The sequence below is a fragment of the Globicephala melas genome, chromosome 15 (assembly GCF_963455315.2).
Source record: "Globicephala melas chromosome 15, mGloMel1.2, whole genome shotgun sequence".
NCBI lineage: Eukaryota > Metazoa > Chordata > Mammalia > Artiodactyla > Delphinidae > Globicephala > Globicephala melas.
In genome coordinates this window covers 6,142,613-6,163,622 of record NC_083328.1, presented here as the reverse complement: position 1 = coordinate 6,163,622, position 21,010 = coordinate 6,142,613, and the positions used below count along the sequence as shown (strand labels likewise).

Below are 21,010 nucleotides of genomic sequence, written 5' to 3'. Positions count from 1 at the left end.
ACTCTCATTCAAGTCCTATATCACCTTTAACTCTGTAATTCTGTTCGCAGGCAACAAGAGTCTCACCAACGAGGCCCTCTGACACAGGTTGCATTAAGTGGGTGGATATTTGTCCTGAGTGTGTTATTTTCTCTCTTCAAGCAATCAGTGGCTTTCAGCAAGAGCCACTTGATTCCATAATCCTTACATTATTTTTATTTTGTTCCCCAAACCTTACCCGAGTCAGTGCATCCCCTTCTACCTGAATTCCACCCCAGTTCACCAAAGTTAATGTCTCCCAATTGAATGGCCGCCACACGCCCGAAACTACCAGTGTCCTGCCCACCATCAGTGACGTGGTGCTCATTGCCTCATGGTGAGTGGCCAGCTCCACAGGGCATTCTTACAGGACTACTCATGGTGCCACACATCAGATCACATTCCCTAAAGCAGAGCCTGAGACAAGGATTCAGAGCCATGTGATTTGTTGACGGCGTGGAGGGGCTGAGGGGATGGTACAGGAGCATGGATATAGTCTAATGAAGTCTAGCCTCAGCCTGATCCACAATGGGTGCGTCTGAAGCATAAACTGCACCAATTTCCCACCTTGAGGCACGTGAATCAGCCCTTTGTACCCCCATATCAATCCGTCATTGGCTAGGGGGTGGGGAGGACAGCTAACTCCTGGATGGGGCAGCTCTGATCACCTGAGGGCAATTCCCTCAGAGTCTCCGGAGAACAGGATGAGCTGTGAGCACTTGGCAGACAAAACTCAAAGCAGCTGGGGGATGGGTATGGCAGCCTGGTAAAGGGGATCTGGACCAGGTACCAGTGTACAGCACACAAAATCAACAGGTATTTATTGGGTGTTTATTTGTAAGCCAGGCAGTCAGCAGAAGCAGGACTTCGGTGGCGCCCAGAAGCGCCTCTCCCTCTCTCTAGCAAACAGGCTCAAGTTTACCCTCTTTTCCATGTCATCATCCTTCCCCCACAACCCCTACCCAGACCTTCCCACAGGCAGGGCTCACCAGACCAGGACCTCCCTGCATCTACTAATGTTTACTTTCAAATCCAGCTGCAACTCAAGTTGAAACTCCTTCTCTATGCTATTATCCTATGGGGGAGATCTATCTCCCGGGCAACTGGGAGTTGGTACATCTACTGCTTGGACAATTCTTGATTCAACTTGGTCCAATTCCTTCTATGGACATAGCTGCCCTCATTCTTGTGGGTAACAGAATAACCAGTCCACAGTCTGGCCCGTCTTCTCTTCTCTATTCCCCTAAGGTCCCGCTCCCCTCTCCCCAGGCTGTGACTGACCAACACAGTTTCTCCTGAATTTACAAACTTAACTTCTCTTTTCTACTAGCTAACCATGATGCCAGGAGAATCAAGATAAAACAAAAAGGTAGAGTGTGTTTCATGGAGAAGTTGTAGGTTGAATAAGGCAGCGAGAACACATACCATCCAGCCTCTGAACCTCAATTTTGCCAAAATAGAAATACCTTAAGTCAATTTCTTTTGAAAAGGTTTAATACTCAAGATGAGAATGTCGCCTGGAGCACTCCAGTGGCTGGCATCACATCTAGAAAAGGTTCATTGCTGAGGTACCCAAACCAAGATCATGCTGAAGGGTTCTTTCTTTCACTGTGCTCTTCCCTGAATAGATAAGCTGTCAAACAAGGCAGAAACTACAAATGAAGCTTATTCCTACTGCATTTGTGAGGCTTTTCCCACTGTCAACGTTCTGAGAGTCGCACGAAGAATGAGTGCCATCTGAAGGCTTCCCTTCGTCCACTGTATCCTTGGGTTCTCTCCTGTCTAGACTCTCAAGCTTGAAGATGCAAACGAACGCATTTCTCAGTGGAAAAGCAGCTATCTATCTGCTGTGGATGCTCCAGTGTCCTAAGTTCTAACTGAAGGATCTCAACAGATCCATAGGTTTGATGGTTAAGTTGGAGGAGATGCTTGAAGTTATTACATTCGTTATAGGAGTAGGGTTTGTCTTCAGGAAGGCTTCTCTAAAATCGTGTAAGAGCTGTTCTACAATAGAAACCTCTAGACACTTAAGGTATTTATGGGATCTGTCCTCTCGTGACTTCTCAGATGTTTAAAGAGGCTACAACTCCAACTGAAACTCATTCCGCATTCTTTACATTGAAAGGGTTTCTCACCAGTATGGATCCTCTGATGTTGATTAAGATGTGCCTTCAGAGCAAAGCCTCTGCCACATTCGTTACATTGATGGGCTTTCAGGTTGGAATAGCTTTTGGGATGTTGTTTTGTGTGGGAACACTGGCCAACGCTTTCTCTACACATATCCCATTTATAGGTTTTCTCTGCGGTATGAGTTCTGTAATGCTGAATGAGCTCTGAACTGTAATGAAAGGCTTTGCCACACACATCACACTTATAAGGCTGCTCTTGCAACTCAACCTTCTTATCCTCAATCACCGTTAAGTTCCAGCTGTACGCTTCCCCGCGGATGCTATTTTGTTCATTTTTCTGGCCCATGTGGAGCACCTGGTGTTCAATGAGGCTAACATACTGAAAAAAGATTTCTCCACATTCATGACACTGATGGGATTTCTCTCTTGAGTGGAGCCTGAGATGCCCAGCAAGGTGTGAACGTCTCCCAAAGCCTTTCCCGCACTCATTACACTTAAAGGGCCTCTCCCCACTGTGCACACTCTGGTGCTGAACAAGGTGGGACCTCACTCTAAATGCTTTCCCACACAAGGGACAGGTGTAGGGCTTCTCCCCAGTGTGGACCCGCTGATGCTGAGTTAGGTGTACACGCTGATTGTAGCTTTTCCCACACTCGTCACACCTAAATGGTTTCTCCCCGGTGTGTATTCGCTGATGCTGGATAAGATGTGCACTCTGAATAAAGCTTTTCCCACATTCGTTACATTTATGCGGTCTCTCTCCGGTGGAGGACTTTTTGTGGACATACGTGACTTCGCTGAAATTCATCCTCTTTGAAGAGGGCTGTCCTAGTATCTCTTTCATGGGAATTCCCTGCTTTCTATCCAATTTGCCCTGGTGTTCATGGACTTCTCCAAAATCTTGAACCTGAGAAACATTTCTTGGGATTATTCCTGTTGGTTCCATGTCTGCTTCTGAAAATTCTGAAATTTTCTTCTTAACATTCAATTTTGTATTCTTACTTCTTTTATCATTGCCTGAAAAGATAAAGAGGAAACACAAATGTTATCAGTTCTTTTACAGAAGAAAAATTATCAGGCAAAAGAGGATAATCAAATGAAACTACGAGGTAATAGGAGTAACAAAGGCGGGGTGAAGGGTGCATGGACGTGCTTGATGTTAACAGAAAAGAACCTTTCGGTGTCTGTTCAGTGAAAAGAACAAAATGAAGAGAAAGCTTACTCGGGAGGGTGGTGAGAACGACTGAGGTTAGGCGATCACAGGGGAAAGCCAGACACTTTTATTACATAGGAAAGAGAGAAGGGAATTCTGAAATGGGAGAGGAGGTAGGAAATGTGGAGTCAGGGAGACAGATGAGACAGAACAAAGATACACAAGTGGGGAGTTCCCTGGCAGTCCAGTGGTTAGGACTCCGTGCCTTCATTGCCGTGGGCCCAGGTTCAATCCCCTGTTCGGGGAACTAAGATCCTGCAAACTGCGTGGCAGCAGCCAAAACACAATTTTTTAATAAAAAATAAATTTAAAAAATGAAGATACACAAGTGAACAGTGAGAACTGATGAAAACTAGAAGAAAGGAGTATGAAGAGGATACAGAGTTGGAAGAATACCCGACTGGGAGCCAGGAAAAAAGAGAAATGAGCCAGTAGAAAATATTGTCAATACGATGCGTGACACATCAACCTTTGCTCTATGCCCTTAGCCAACACCCCAGCTTCCTTTTCCCTCCCAGGGCACCCGACACTTCTTTGGGAATGCTCCTCCCATCAGACCGTCAGCTCCACGAGGGCACGAGCAGTGTCTGTTCTGCTTCCTGCTGAATCCCAAGCACCTAGCACTGGAGGCACTCCATAAATACAGCTGGATGAGCACACAAAGTATCCCTCCCTCGATCAAAAAAATGGGGGAAGTATTAACTAGGAAACTAGGCCGAAGAACAATTACAGGGAAGATATAAAAGATCCTATTTTAAAGCAGCTGCTTCCCAGGTTCGGAGTGCTATTGGATGGATTTCCCCCAAGAGGCAGTCACCAAGGAGAATGGGATCAAACTGGCTGAGGAGACAGCTGAGCTCGACCCAGGCCATAAAGACACCATGAGCTTCATAAGCTCCTATTCCATGTTGGAATAGGTGACAGCAGCTGTTAATGTGAATGACAAGTAGCTGGGCTTGGGGACACCAAAGGCATAATTTAAAAATAAACACTTTGGCCAGTCTTCGAGTTTTCTGAAGAATATTAATAAAAGCCTTTAAGTTCACAGCACAGTTTACAGTGATCTTATCCTTACAGAAGTCATGTGAGCAGATAAAAAAATAAGTACCAGCAGGAAAATTACTCAGCCTGATTCATAACTAAATTACTGAAAATGAATACAGCAAAGAATTCTCTTCTGCTTACACAATTTGCTAACAACAACAAAAAAAGTTTGATAGTCCTGGAAGAAATTTAGTACAACTGATACTCTCATATGTGGTATAATTGTTTTAAAAAGCAATTTGGCCATATGTATCAAGAACCATAAAAATGTCCTTGACCTTTCATCCACTAGTCCCACTTCTGGGCATCTATTATAAGGAAATATTCCCAAGTAGCGAACAAGGCATAAGCACAGTTATCAGGACAAAAGAGAAAAAAAATTAGAATTTCAGCTGGGGAACAGTTGAGTAGACCATGATGTTTCTACACAATGCCAGGTTGTCAAAAATAACAAACAGGAGGGCCAAGCAACGCTGGAAAATGTGTGTGTCTAATATTTGATTGCACCCTATGAGTAGCCCTATATAAAAAAGGCTTATAAAAAAAATGGAGGCACACTAAGTAATAACAGTTCTACTAGTTAGGATGGTGGGATTATGGGTGATTTTTTTCCCCTCCCACTTTCTTTCCCCCAAACTTCCGGTACAGTTGACCCTTGAACAACACGGGTTTGAACTGCAAAGGTCCGCTCATATGCAGATATTTTTCAATAAATATGTACTACAGTCCTACACAACCCACAGTTGGTTGAATCCAAGGATGTGAAACAGCAATACGGAAGGCTGACTGTAAAGTTACATGTGGATTTTGGACTGCGAGGGGGTCAGCACCCCTAATCCCTCTGCTCTTCAAGGGTCAACCATACTATTATTACTTTAGCATTTTAAAGTAAGTGAAATAACTAAATTGGGAAAAGGGGGAAGAGGGAAGAAGCATGTAAGAGAGCCAAAGTCCTCACTTACGAAATAGAGAGTCAACAGATAATGTCTAAAATTCATGGGTCAAGCAACAGCCGTATTATTTTAAAATGTGGAATTATCAGAAGAAACAGGTAAGATTGCTGAGAGCAGCACCTCTGGGGAAAGAGAAGTTGTGGGGATGGTGGGGAGGGCATAGAGTTTTGCCAACTAATCTGACAATTAATTAAAGTACAGGTGATACAGACATAGAGAACAGGCTGGTGGTTGCCAAGGTGGAGGGGGGTGGGGGAGGGAAGGACTGGGAGGTTGGGATCAGCAGATGCAAACTATTATGTAAAGAACGGATAAATAACAAGGGCCTACTGTAGAGCACAGAGAATTATATTCAATATCCTATGATAAACCATAATGGAAGAGAATCTCAAAAAGAGAAGTATATATATGCATAACTGAATCTCGGCTGCACAGCTGTCATTAACACAACACTGTAAATCAACTATCTTCAGTAAAAAAAATAAGAATTTAAAAAACCCCATAAAGTACGTGATAATAAAATAGACGGTAACTCTTTGTCCCTTCCTGCCACTGCTGCCAGGACCACCACCCATCTGTCCGATAGTTCTAAGCTGATAAGGCAATTTCTGCCTCGTTTATGCTCCGAAGACAAACTGCTCACACCTACATCTTTGGGATTTCTCTCTGAAGTGGCGCTTGAGGTGCTCGATCAGGTGGGAGTGGCGCCCGAAGCTCTTCCCGCACTCGGGGCAGCCGTAGGGCCTCTCCCCGCTGTGCACGCTGTGATGCTGGACCAGGTGTGAGCTGACACGGAAGGCCTTCCCGCACACCTGGCACTTGTAAGGCTTCTCGCCGGTGTGCACACGCTGGTGCTGGGTGAGGTGCACGCGCTGGTTATAGCTTTTCCCACACTCCCCGCACTTAAACGGTTTCTCTCCCGTGTGGATTCGCCGGTGCTGGATGAAGTTGGAGGCCTGAAGGAAAAATTTCCCGCAGTCGTTACATCGGTGCCCTCTCTCGCCGTTGGTGTTTGGCTTCCGGTTCACGTCTGTGATGGCACTGAGGTCTCTTTTCTGGGAAGGGGTCTGCCTTGATTTCCCCATGGGGGGGTTGACCTGCCACCTTTCTACCACGCTGTGAGGGTCGCTAACTCCTCCAAACTCTTGACTCGGGGGGACATTTCTTTCAGGGCTTCCTGAGGTCATCCAGGGCGATTCGGCTTCATCAGAAATCTGCTTTACTATCAGTTCCACATTGTCGTTCCTGGACTCGTAATCTGAGATAATAGAGGGAAAATGGAAACGTTAGCTTATTCCCCGCATTCAGAAATAGCGGATAATTACATGAAACCAACACGTGCAAGCAAGGCGTGACTTTGTAAAGCCATCTGCAAAATGACTTCACAATACAGGGATAGGATGAAGAACACTGAAGCAGGAAACTGAGGCAGGTTAGGGAAGACAAAGCCGGCAAGAATGGTTCAAGGGGATGCGACTGGGAGAGCAGTCATTCCATTTAATGACAATCACATCCTCTGGGTACAGTACATCCGTACAGTACCTGTTTGGGAACACCTGTGCCATGTCAACTGTTCTCAGTAAAATCTGATACTGGGTGATGCAGCTAACCCAGTCCTCACCTTCCTCTTCTTGTTTATTCATAGCCTGGAGAAGAAAGAGGATCTTTCTAGCTTTTTCAATCCCCAAAGAATCTCAGTTTGGTGTGAATTAGTCTAAAGGGGAAAAGGCGTTCTTTCTGTACCCAGAGAAGTCCTACAACTGTCGAGAGCTAGCTCACCACTCAGTGGTCATTGATGAACAGAGACATTTAAGAGGCTGCAATCGGTTCCCTGTGTAACTGGATCAGCAGCATGTATTTCACTCAAAACTCTGACATTTAATATAGTTTGCAAGGACAAACCTTCAGTAGTTAACAAAAAATAGGGAATGCTTTTTAAAGGATAGATAGATCATGGCCTACTGAGAACTTTCCAGTAAGGCTGTTTTGTAGAAAGAAAAGTAGTTTTCAAACATTACATAAAAATGGTATTAAGCACTAATGTTTGCAGAGTGTGTACTATGGACCAGGCACTATGCCTTCCAGTGCTTTTCAGTTTTATGGCATTTAATCCTTACAATGACCCTTTGAGAGAGTTACTATTACTATCCTTTTTTTGATATAGCAAGAAGTTGTAACTCTTGTACCATGAAGGCAACTTTAAATTTATTTTCTAACTATTTTTACTTAATTCTCTTCCTAAAAAGACATTTTAAGAGTGGAAACAAACATATAAACAAAAGAACTCTATCACAAAACCAAACTTTTTAGATGTTTTTTCCTCCTGCATTTAACTAGGCAAGTAATCTCAGCTATCACAGTATTTCTTTTTCTTTTATTCTCATTTACTTATGTCCACACATTTTATTCTTATTAGAGCTCTCTCCCGTTCAGCAAGGCAAATAAGCTCATGGCTTTCTTTTTCCAGGGGTGAATTTGAAAAAAATCACATGAGCTCCATGTATCTCTTTGGGACTATTCACAATCGCCCGTTTCCAGAGAAGGTGATGATACAGGTTGAGATACCCGTTGGCTTACAGGTTTTTTTTTTTCCTCTTTCCCCTCCCCTTCTCTGAGTACATGAGGAGCTTTCTGTTGATTCTCCTGATTTATGTGTATGTTTGACAGAGAGCTGTGTTCCTTGTTCAACACTATGCCCGGCTGCTTAGTAATGCATTGGGGGCGGGGGGGTGAGGAGGGAGTTGGTTCCAAAACACCCAATCAGCAGATTCGGTACTTTACAAATTCACGCTTTTCAACCTCACTGGTACCCCACACTGGCATCCTACATTTCTAAGGCTGGCTAGTTTCCCACTCATTCTTCTCAGCAGCTACATCAAAACGTCTTCATCGTGATCTCCAAGATAGATCACTGTATTTAAAAATAAAGGAGTGTTCTGGCACAAACTTGTCTACACACAGACTGTGTCTAGAGATGCAATCAGGAAGCTTAACTAACTGTCGCTGCCTCTGTGCGGGAAACGGAGGGACTGAGGGTCGGGAGACTCACTTCTCACTTTAAACCCACTTAAACTATTCGGATAATTTTTACCACGTGCGTGCGAACCAAAGTCCTCGCTGCACTCAAACCTCTGCTCCACCACCCACTCCATCACCTGGTCACTCGCAACAGGTGACTCTGTCTCCTATTCCAGGGAGAGTCTAAACTATCCAGTCAAGACCCCCTTGGACATCCTACAACCACAAGTGTCAGCGTGCTGGCAGCCTGATTCTCCCGTCCTCCCCTTGCCTCACAGCGGAAGAGCTGACCCTCCCCCTCACCGAGGTCAAGCTTTCCTCCGAAGGGGCCTCACCAGGCCATTCTGTTTTCCAGGGACCTCCCTGCACCAATTATCTGCTCTTCCTCACTCTAGCATTTCATACTCACTCCCCACCAGCCCTCGCCCAGTGACATTTCAGTGTGCTTAAAACTTCTCCCGTTAACAAAGACAACATACAAAACCCAACCATCCATCTACACCAGGTACGCTGTCGGTGACCAGCCCTCTTTTGCTTCGCCTTCACAGACAATGTTCTTGAAAGTTTATCTACAATAGCTTTCTCAAATTCTCTCCTGTGCAATCTTCCAAGAAACTGTCTCTTGTTCTCCAACTTCCCAGCCACTCCATTGAAACGGCTGTCTCCACGATTCATTCACTAATTTTTAAAAATCTCACTTCTAAATTTGATGGATACTTTAAAAATCGTGACCATCTCTGATGCTGTTAGGAACCCACAGGATGAAAATTCTCAAATGTGGTCTTCCCAGAGAAGCTGAAGAGGCAGAAACCACTGAACATGTTCTTAGTGTAGAAGAGTTTACTCAAGTTGTAAAGATATTGTAAGAAAAAGATGAATAATGAGAAAAAAAAAAATCAGGACTTCCCTGGCGGTCCAGTGGTTAAGACTCCGCACTTGCATGGCAGCGGGCGCGGGTTTGATCCCTGGGCTGGGAAGTTCTGCATGCCGCGCGGTGCGGCCAAAAAAAAAAAAACAGAAAGTAACAATTCAAAACCCCTTGGAGAATGGTACAGAAAAACTGCGCCAAGTTCTGCAACTCTGAAACCCATTAAATACCTATAAAGTAATTGAAAAAGATAAAACAATACTAATCAACTCAAATCACACAAGAAAGGTATTTGAAATTAATTTTAAAAGAGAATGAAAAAAATTTGCATTAAATATGATAATATTTATACTACATAAATAATTCCTTGAGACCACCACTAAAATCCCAATAGATAAACAAGCAGAGGGCATATGCAAATAAACCTAAGAAAACACAAATATATACCAACAGTAATAAAGGAAATGGAAAATTTGAGAGAGAAGTCAATTTTACTTTTTAAATAAAAGCCTGTGAGTGAACTAAACCCTTAACGATACAAACTGAGATAATGTTTTTCAAAAGAAATTTGGCATTAGAGTATATGTATTCCATCTAAAGTCTACTTGATAGTGATCGATAGTGTGCTTGATAGTGTGCTTAACAGTGATTCTTCCAAAAGAATTCACTCAAAAGAAGATAAAATTCATAAGCTTCAAAATGTCTGCCACAGTGCTGAGATTTTTCACAATTGCTCCAGGCAGCACAATCAAATATTAGTTTCCAAGATCATAACTTAGAAATAGGTTCAAAATCTTATCTGGGGTGCAAAATTCAAGAAGGGATAAGACATGTAAAATGCAGATGCCAAGGCAAACATCATAAAACAAGTACCGGTGATGTGAGAATGGTAATAGAGTGAACAAGTTGCCACCCATGCGTGAGAGGAAAGGAAAAGAATGAATGCTATTGAGACACTGTAATAACTACTTCAATGAACGGTTATTCAGCAAAGTCTGAGATGCTTTCACAAATGAGAATTATTCAGTTAACAATGATTCAGTTTGTCAAGGAACAGAGTACAATCACTACTACAACTCTGTTAAGATCCAATCCTGTTAGTCTTAAGCTAAATATAACATTTGCTGGATTGCAAATACTATCCCCAAAGCATTATCAGTCCTCAATCTTACTCTTATTATGATGGAGATAATCAGAATAAGCTGAATAAGAAAAAAAGAAAGAAAAAAAGAGAGAAGGGTGATATACTCTTTCACAGACAAAAAAAAATACGCAAAGTCACAGTGATTAAAACATACATGCCTTTACAGGATGTGCTATAAATATTCTTAATAACAAAATGAAGATGTCCTAATCCATGCAGACGAAATCATTCTTACCCATGGAAGTAATACTCCCATAATTCTCCTTCCTGTCATCCCTATAGAGGGACTTCTGGGACTGGTCCAAATGTCCCCATTCCTCCAGGATGAAGGATACAGCCACATCAGCCACATCTTCAATTTTCACCAACTTCTGAAACACGAGATCTCCACTAAATTCCCATTCCCTAGGTTCAAATTTGGAGCGAGGGGAGGAACTGGGAGCCTTAAGGAAAGAAAAAGGGGAGGGACTGTGCTTCACAGAGGGTGGGGGAGCAGAACAGAAAAAGACAGAAAAGCACAAACCCAAGATGGGCCCGGTCTCTGGTTAAAGAGACAGAACCCTGATAAAGACTCAGGCTTAAGGCAGCTACTTGTCCAAAATCAGACGTGGGTCCTCAATGTGGGCACAGGGACACCGGCTCACCTGGGGCCCAGCTGAGAGAAGTGAGGCTGTCAGCTCCTGGCTGTCCTTCAGGGGAAGGGAGGGAACTTGGAGAGCAGGAAGGGCTGAGGGGGGGAGAAAAAGAGGTGTCAGTGAGAATCCCTCTACCCAGTTCCAATTGCCATCATGTTCCGCTTTTTGCTCAAGAATCCACAACGGCGCCCTGTGGCATCAAGACCAAATTCTTCTGCTCAGCCTTCAAAACACTCTACATTCTGGGCCCCCCACACCTACCCTATACTCACCCTTCCCCTGAGAAAAACTAGACTCCCTGTGTTGGTCAGGCGAATCCTGCTGCCGACTGGGGATGGTACCATTCCCCTATAAAGGATGCTCTCTGCTCTGCCCAGGTCAAACCTAGTCACCTCAAAGAACCTCCAAAGGCCCACTCTTCCGTGAAGCTGAAGCGCTGCCTAGAGCCAGGGCTTCCCAAGCTCTAATGTGCAAACAAATCCCCCGGGGGTCTTGGTACAGGGCAGACTCTGCCTCAGGTGTTCCAGGGCAGCCCCCATGTTCTGCATTTCTAACAAGCTCGAAGGTGATGCTGGTGGTGCTGCAGCACTTCGGACCTCACTTTGATCAGCAAGGCCTTAGTTCACGTTCTCTCCCTTCAAAAAATGACTGCGGTTGGTTTATAGTCAGCCAACTAGCTTGTATTAAGTCTACTCTGTGTGTTCTAAGAATAGGCAGAGAAAACAATTCCTGCCTTCCAAAACCTCACCGTCTGATGGGGAAGGCAGACATGGAAGCTTTACTCCTGGCACAGGGTAAAGAGTATTATCCTCAAAGTTCACCCAAGTTCCTGCAGGAACACAGAGGCAGGGGCATCTACAGAGTGGAGAGCAGGAGGTGGGAGCACCCGGAAAGCCCTTCCACAGGAAGTGACTCTGGAAGCAGGGGTGGGGTGGGATGAGGCGGGATGAGGGTGCTTTCTGGGTAGAGTGAATCACATGTGCAAGGCCCGGAGGGTCTGGTCTCTAGATGCTAGTGAACATTTGACCCTCTGCTCTCACCTCTGCTCTCCTCTGTCCAAGATTCATGGTGCATCCGGATCTGTCTACATGCACCCTGACTTGGAGATCCACCTGGTATCAACCTTTAACACGACGATTTAGACCTTTCTATGGTGTCCCCGGTCCCAGAGATGTATGTGCATATGTAGCTTGCTTGTGTCCAAGGACTGGGAAGTAAGGAGCAAAGACCCACAATAGAGGAGATCGTGGTTAGAAATGAAAGCCGAAAACAGACACGGGATCTGAACCCAGGAGTGTGGTTACAGTCAAAGTAAGACGTGAAAGAGAGGGATGAACATAGTCTATACACAAACAGTAATTATGTTCCAGTCATAATTGGAATAATGAGAATAATTACATTCTAAATAATCCCACTTATTTTTTTTGAAGTTCCTGTGAAACCTGTTGTTTCTAACTTTTAAATAAACAACTTCGGCCCTCTCAAGATCAAATGAGTCCCAGAGATGGAAAGCCAGCTCTCGGTGCCAGCAGAGGCACGAAGGATGCAGCATCTTCCAGGGTGTAAAACAAACCAACCCAAACCAACCCTTTTGTTGGAATAAGGAACGTGGCCAGGGTCTGGCTAACAGGGCAGAGAAGAGAAGCACCACTGAGGGAGCAAAGACGAGACTCTGCGTGTGAAGGAAGATGACAGTGATCAGAAGGGGACACGGTTCTGCGCTGGGAGAGCCTGGAGGTAAAGCAGGCAGTGCAGCTCAGCATGGGGTAAACGTGCAGACTTACAGCCAGACTGCCTGGGGTAACATCCCAGCTCTGCCGTGTAATAGCTTTGGGACTTTGAACAAATTATTTAACCTCTGAGGGCCTCAGCTTCTTAATTTCTAATATGAGAATAACAATAATACCTAGTCCATGGGGTTACTGTGGGCATTAACCCTTGGAATGCCAGCTAGGTCTACTAGGTACAATTCTGGGTTTGGGGGTTCTCTTTTTTTGGACAGTTTCAACTATTTTTAAAGACTAGAATGACATGACTTTTATTCTTTTAGAGGTCTTCTGAAGAACAAAAAGAAAATGTTAGTATTATTAAAAAATAAAAGAAAACTCTTATTTTGTAATTTCCATACGGATCCATTGGACCTTTTTACAAATCTAGGATACATTTTGGGATCTGAATGATCTTCTATCTCCTGTACCATGAAGCACTCTTCTAGTTCATCATCCTAGGAATTATTTCATTTTTACTAATTATTCATTAATGAGTCTTAATGTTAGCACGAAAAGACTAAAATTATAAGAAAATGGGAGAATAAAAGAAATATTCAGGATCAGGCAATAGTGAAACAAACCATTGTTCTTCACTGTTCTCAAAGTATTAAGTACATTCCCCAGAGTTCTGCATCATCTTCGAGAAGGTTTAAGGCTGTTGACACCTGTTTTTAGCTTTCATTGACCACAGTCGAGAATTCAGAATTTCTCACTTTCCACCCACCCATATCGACAAAGAGAAGAAAATGTGCCGTGGAAGACATTTCACTACTCGTAGGTGAATGAGAAGATGACACAGAGAGCAGTGTGCTAAAGACAGTATGAAACTGAAGGCATAGGAGAAAACTGACAGAGTCTGCCAATGACAATATCCTAGATGAATCTTCCCACACTCAAGAAACAATGATAAACACTACATTTCTAATTCCAAAAAGGAGCTATGACACCTTAACCGATCATTCAACAGGAAGGACTTCATCACGTAATATTTTGCAACAAGATTCTGGACCATCCCATCTTGCTAAAAGGACATATTCATTTTGCTAAAGGGGTGGTATTGAGTGACAGTATTCTCTCATTTTTTTATGATTTTTATATTATCAAAACATACTTGATACAAAGAGGTTTAATTCTTACTAAAGTTTCTTTAAGATTTTTCATTATCTTTTGATTCTTCTGTAAGTATTCATAAAATGACTTAAAAATATTAAAAAAAAAAAAATAGAAAGGACCCATTGGCCCCAGATGTTAAATGGTGAAGACTGTTTTTCCTGGTACTACACTGAGGGTTAAATGAGTTCATACACGTAAAGCAGTTTAGAACAGCTCCTGACACGTAGTAAACACCACATAAGTAATAGTTACTGTTACCACAGTGAAAGGAAAGCTGGAAATGCTTAGAGCAGTGAGACTTCAAGGCCAACCACTATGAGGAGCCCGGAAGAAAGGCTGGGGCCAAACAGGAAATTCGAGTTCACAATTCCTTCTCCACATTCCGAAATCCCAAAGCTTTAAATACCAAAAGTTTTTTTGTTTTTCATTAACTTGGCCATTGAACTAATTTGACAGCAAAACCTGACCAGAACTGATATGAAGCTATTTGAAGTTTTTATTTAATCCACTTACTGTAACTAGGCATACATTTCACTGCCGAAATACTAAATTAATGTGTGATTATGGGGTCACACTTCAAATCCTGATGGCAGTGCACTGTATGTAAATCAGATCCTCTTACTCAATCTGAAACATTCTAAGTTCTAAAATATATCTGATAGCAAGAGTTTCTGATTAGTGATATTAGACTTGTGGACATATATCATCATAAATGAGATACTCAGCTGCCCACTTTTCTTCCTTGATGTATCTCATACAGGTTAATAACAGTGAGGGCAAGAGGGAGGGAAGGAGAGAAAGAGGGAACAGATGCTCTACAGGTCCTCGTGAAGCATGGCTTAAAATCAGATTTCACATGAATGGCTGAACAGCGCGAAGTGCAGTGAGGAACTGGAGAGCTTTGTCTACCTGAGCCTTAGGACAACAAAATGAATGAGGTAGAGCTGGAAAACTGTTGCAAAACCATGATAATACTTTTGTAAAAGACTTCTGTACATCTTTTAACAGTACCTGTACTCAGAGCTGTCGTCATCTGCAGCATAGCTCTCGAAGGACACTGGTTATTGGTACGACTCCTAGCCAGCCTGCGAGCTGACCAGGGACCCAATTCCAGGCCCCCACCCTTTCCCAACCTCCAGATCCACTGACTGCGGAGAGGCTGCCCAGCCCCAGGTCTCTCTACAGATACCGCTTACCCACACGGCCAGGGAGTCCACATCCATTCCACTGAAGCCCAGATCCTCACCGTTTTCCTCCCGAAGATGAGGCCTCTGCGGCTCGTGCTCAGGCTGCGGGTCCACGGGCAGGAGTTGGTGACTGAAGGACTCGGGCCCGGCTCCAGGCGGCACGACCTTCGGAGGAAGCACTTCAGCACACGCCACGACCTGACAACCACAATCACACCAATCAGCACGTTACGGGAAAGGCTACGAAGGAGCCCAGCAGGGTCACGTTACTCTTTCATTCACTCCTTGGCCAAGTATTTCACGTGCATCTACAACGAGCCAGGACTAATTACCCAACTGCTGCATAAACACGTTATAGTTGAAGACGACTTCCATTAGACATGTCGACACACCAATGAATACACAGTTACAAACTGTGTTATATGTGCAAAAGGAGAAGAAAGTGGTGCCATGAGGCAAGACAGATGAGACCTACTTCAGACTGGGTGGCCAAGGAAGGCTCTTCTGAGGAAGTGTCACTGAAGTCAATACGTGGAAGAGGAAAGAAGCCAGCCGAGGGAAAAGTCAGGAGTGTCCCAGGCAGACAGAATGACATAAGCAAAGACGCTCAGGCAGAAAGCCAGTGTGGCCAAGTTTAGTGAAGCGGGGAGAGAGTGAGAAACGAGCTTGGAAAAGTCAACACAGGACACAGGAAGTCACCCTCAAAGCCCCAGACGACCAGGTTCAAGTACGACGGACCAGCCACAAGAGCGGTGTGTCTCCGTCTTTCTGCCCTTTGTTCTTGCACAACCCTAGGGTACACAACCAGTCTCTAACATCTGCCTCTTCTGGAAGGTACTCGCTCAGTGCCATCCTAGCAGGTAATAAGATCCAGCTTTGAGATAGAATTGCCCTCCCCCCCCCAACCCCGCCACCGTCCCTTATGTTTCAAAGCACTTTCAGTTTTAACTCTCCCAGTAGTGGCAAAACGTGGCACAGGAGTATTACATTACGAGGCAGAGGCAGCACAGTTGTGGCAAATATGACTCAACACGGAAGTGTGTGTGTCCTTGTGGACCTGCTCAGGACAAGAGTTAAGATGATGCCAAGTACGTCAAAGGGCTCCTGGGCAACGAAGAAGCAAAGCAGCCCTTGAGGACCCCTGAGAGTAGGACAGAGAAACCAAGGAGGAGGGGTAGAGGATAAAGCCTGGGAAAAGGCTTGCTAGAGACAAGAACTACCTGGAGATAAAGGTGAGAAACAATGCCAGGGATACAGAGGGCAGGCAGAGAGAAAGGCAAACACAGTGAGCTGTGCAGGCCCTCAGGAAAACCCCCCTCGCTGGGCCTCAGATCCCTGACCTACCATCAAGAAATGATCTCTGTGCTCCTTCCACAGATGGGGTGCATATCCCAATGACAGGGGTCAATGTGTAATATCTGCTGTAAGTCATCCATTTAAAAATGCTTTCTGTTTTAAACTATGATTTTGAATATTTATTACCATAAAAAAGTAGGGAAAGATTTGTCCGCTAATGTCCCAAAAAGGTTTAAAAAAGGAATAACCAGATGGCACCAGGAACCTTTACTTCTTGTCCTGACAGAAGCAATAGGAAGGTTCAAACACTCCGGTCTGCAAGACAATTATTCAGCTCAGCTGCAGGGTCTGGCGGCGGGTCCCCAGCAACTCCCTCTGCTGTCCTCTTGCCTCATGGAGTGAGCTAACCCAGCTGAAGAGCCTGAGGATGTTCTGGAGTATTGAAGTACCCCTGACCCAGAGGGGAAGAATAATGAGACTGGTACCTTACACTGAAGGGCAATGGCTCTGAAGAATGAGGGAAATTCTCTAACTAGCTTCAAAGTCTTGTACACCTAGGATCCCATGACTTTTGTTTCTTTGCTATAAAAAAAAAAAAAAAAAATTAAAGTTTCAGAAATGTGAGCCTAGCAACAAGAGGGAGGTAGACAGAGTCAGGTGATAAATGAGTAAGAAAGGACGAGAAGACGTAACAATGTAAAGATACGGAACCTCCCTAAATTAACATTCGATTTCATGCAATCCCAGCAAAAAATACCGACAGGATTTTTGGAGTGGTAGAAGCTAAATAATTCTAAAGTTCATATGGAAAAAAAAATATATTGAAAAAAAAATTTGGAAGGGGGAGGGCAGACCTATTGACCAAAACACTTTACATAACTCAGATAATTGAAATACTGATATGTAAACAGACAGTAAGATCAACAAAATAGAGTAAAAAGACCAGAAATGGACTCAAATACATGTAAAAATCTGGTATGTAATCAAGATGGCATTTTAATCAGAGAAGGAAAAAAAAAGGGATTGCTGTACAAGTTGCTGGGGCAACTGGACAGACATCTGGAAAAAAAATTAAGCTATAACCACACCAAACACCCTACACCAAAATGAATTCCAGATGGAGCTATCATTTCAAAGGGTAAAACAAAAACAACAACATCCATAACAAAAAGGTGGGGAAGAAACGATAAGTTTCTTATAATACTCTAGTGGAGAGGGCCTTTCTAATTATGGCACAATTCCCAGAAACCATAAATTAAAAGATTTAAACTGACTGCATAAAAATAAAAAAACCCGGCAAAGCAAAAATCTCCACAAGCAAAGACAAACAACAAAGCGGGAAAATAACTCTTGCAACTCAGATGGCAGACACAGTGCTTACTTTTTCTAACAGGTTAATATAAACAGATAGGTCACAGAAAAGGGTATATGCACAGCCTTCTAAAATATGTACAGTGATCAAACTCACTCATAAGAAAAAATGCATATTAAAATTGCACAGAAATATTGCATCTTTCAGATTGACAGTAATCAAAAAGTTGGATAACATCGTGTTATCAGGCTGCAAGCAAAAAATTTCTCTCATACGTGGCTGTTGGGAATATAAGCTGGTATAACCTCTGCAGACAGCAATCTGTCAACAGCTGTCCAAACTACAAATGCAATGCGTACGGGCTCTGAGCCAACAATTTGACTTCTGAGCTTTGATTCTACAACTAATGATGTATATAAAGGATATTTATTGCAGCAAAGTCTGTTGCAGTAAAGATTCAGAAACAATCTAAAGGAACACTGTAAATGGCCTTCAACAGGAGTTAAATTATGGTACATCCATACAATGGAACACAATGCAGTTTCAAAGAGTGAGGCAGCTCTCTTTGCACTAACATAGAACAAGCCAGGATATACTATAAGAAAAAAAGCAAGAGGCAGAAGTGCACAATGATGTGAAAACATTTGTGTTTTTTAAAAAACAAGTCATACACATATACTCTAATATACACAGAATACAGTGTATCTCTGTAAGGATAGACAGGTATCATGGGACAATGGTTGCCTCTGGTGAGGAGAACTCTGGCGGCTGGGGAATTAGGGGTGGGAGGGACACTTACTTCTCATTATAACCTTATGTACATTTTGAATTTTGTATTATGTCACCACTCAAAAAATCAATACAGTAATTTAAAGTAGAAATAAAATCGCAGACTGTCTTCTCCAGATTAACAAACTGCATACTGCTTCTCTTTGCTGGAGTGGCAGGATATCTCCACAGTGCACCTAATCCCAGGAGAACAAAAGAATATGAATGAAGCACCAGGGCGCTCAGGATCTCACCCCTGCTCAGCAGCTCCTCAACTCTCTTCCTCTCCTTCCTCATTGCCCGAAGGTCTCCTCTTTCACTCACCTGTTGTCTGCGTTCCTCTAGTTCTCTTTCTATATTTTCTACCACGGCCACAGCCTCTTCTCCGTTTTCCGGGTGATGTTCTCTCACCCAGGTCTGGAACTCTTCAGGCAGGATGCTCAGGAACTGCTCCAGCACCAGCAGCTCCAGGATCTGCTCCTTGGTGTGCAGCTCGGGCCGCAGCCACTCACAGCAGAGCACCCGGAGCTGGCTAAGGGCCTCCCGGGGGCCTGACGCTTCATGGTACTGGAAGTGCTTGAAGCGCTGGTAGAAAGTCTCAAACACGGGCGGATTGTACTCCCTCATCCAGGTGCAATCTTCTTCTTCCACCTTCACTATCAGAAGGTCTTCTTGCTCTGGTGAAGTCTCCGCGGGAGGGTCTAAGTCTATAACTTCCCCAGATCCTGTCATTATCATTCCAACTCAAAGGGATCTCTCTCCAGGTAAGCTGGGTTACACGGACCAAACTTGTTTTCTGCTCTTTGAGATCTTCTGAAGGACACTTTCCTTAGCGTGCAACCTACTGATATATTGGAAATCGTTATTAGCAAAGAGATGACAAAGAGGTCATCTATCCTAAAGATGATCACCCAACAGAGTAATTTCCTTAAAAATTACAAGACAGCCATCAATCCACCCACAAAATAATGACCAACGGAGAATATTTCCAACATTTAAAAAGTGTAAAGGAGAGCAATAAAACTCTGACATACGGCTTCATGAAATACAATTTTTGTGGTGAAGAACATTGAATTTTATGTAAATAACAAGACAAGACTTACTAACTAGTCCAGACGCAGCCGCTCCTTCTCTCTACCACAAGCCAAACTTAAGTCAGAACAGAGGTCAAAAACATTACAATGGTCAAAATTGGTCCTGTCCCTCAATCCCTAATAGCTTGACAGACCAACGGGAAACTTCATGGGTCCCGAAGAGAGCCAAGGTTTTAAGTACAGATTTTGCACCTGGATTGCCCACAATCGCTCCTGACCCCGATCCACGGAAACCGGCCCGGTCAAGGTTAGGGACAGGACCCTCGTCTGTACACAAAGGCCATTCCCTTTCCTCAAGGCCACAGTCCCGGGGAGCTCCCCTGGAAGACCAAACTCCCGCAGCCAAGGCTGGGAAGACGGGTTTCTTCTTACAAACAGAGAGAAAGCCGAAGCCGACACTTCGCAACACTTCTTCGCCGGAAGTAAGCAAGTCCAAGCTTTCCCTGACCGGCGGGTAGAGCCATAAATCCCACCCCCGAGAGCACTTCCGAGTCCTCTCTAGGAATCCCGGAGGTCCCCGCCTCACCGCGGGAGGAAAGTGCCCGCCCCAGGCCCCGCCCCAGAGGGGCTGTGGGCCAACCGGCGGGGAGATGAGGCGCCGGCCCGGGATCCCAGTCCAACCTCCAGTAACGCGGCCATTCCCCGCCCACCGAGCCGCAAGTACAACAACGCTAGAGCCGGGGAGAAAACCCAGCCACCCTCTTCGCCACCCAACCCCACAGCCATTTAAACAGCCCGAGCCCGTCCCTTTTCTTAGAGTGGGGGCAGGGGGCGGGGTCTTAGGTGTCCGGAGCGCTTGCTAAGACAACAGTTGCTAGTGTCTGATTGGCCGTGGAACTTGCGCTCCCTCACCCCCAACGCTCTGCGCCCCAGTTCGAAGTACGTCCGTACCTTTCTGCGAGCCCGCAACCCTCACTTCTCTTTAATGGACTCTTCGGTTTCTTCACCTGAATCCTCGCCACTCCCCTCACCCCGTCTCCAGACACACCCACCGCTTTACAACCGTCGTCAGCTCAGGCGGCCGAAACCTCTGAGGTCAGACCCCTGAGTCCCCAGCGGCTCCAGGGACTACATCTCCCAGGAAGCCTCGCGCGGGCCGCGCCCTTCAGCCAATAGGGCCGTGACTCTTTTCGCAGCCTCAGTCTTGCGGGCCTATCAGAATGCGGGAGAGTAGGGAGGCGTTTCCTCGGCGACCCCAGTGGAAGGCTGAGCGCGTCGGGAGAGAGTCCCCCCTCCGGGCTGGGGACAGTAGGGGCTGGAGCTCTGCATCCTTGCAAAGTGAGGGGAGCCGTCTATTCAGGGCCTCTCTAGCCAAGGGGATCCCATCCTTTTTTTTTTTTTTTTAACGGCGACGTCTGTATTTATTGGGTAGAAGGGCCGGGTGCTGGGGTTTGAGGTTCATAGTAACTCCGAAGCCAACAGGTTGCAGCAAGAGGAGCCGCGAAGCAC

At 44.7% G+C, this 21,010-nt stretch overlaps 1 protein-coding gene across 9 annotated transcripts; it reads right to left on the bottom strand.

Moving 5' to 3' along the window:
• Positions 1-865: 865 nt before the first annotated feature.
• On the bottom strand, positions 866-20,614 carry ZKSCAN5 (zinc finger with KRAB and SCAN domains 5). Of its 9 annotated transcripts, none has more exons than XM_030846066.2 (7): positions 20,453-20,614; positions 18,792-19,311; positions 15,151-15,289; positions 11,032-11,114; positions 10,623-10,830; positions 6,007-6,615; positions 866-3,164 (listed from the first exon to the last, which is right to left on the bottom strand). In XM_030846066.2, the coding sequence occupies exons 2-7, from the start codon at positions 19,203-19,205 to the stop codon at positions 2,038-2,040; spliced, it is 2,580 nt and encodes an 859-aa protein (XP_030701926.1). In that variant the 5' UTR covers positions 19,206-19,311; positions 20,453-20,614; the 3' UTR covers positions 866-2,037. The 9 variants fall into 9 exon arrangements, with proteins under 9 accessions (XP_030701926.1, XP_060140794.1, XP_030701925.1 ...); XM_060284811.1 differs by having other exon boundaries at positions 18,792-19,308; XM_030846065.2 differs by lacking the exon at positions 20,453-20,614 and adding an exon at positions 19,571-19,982.
• Between the last annotated feature and the right edge of the window lie 396 nt (positions 20,615-21,010).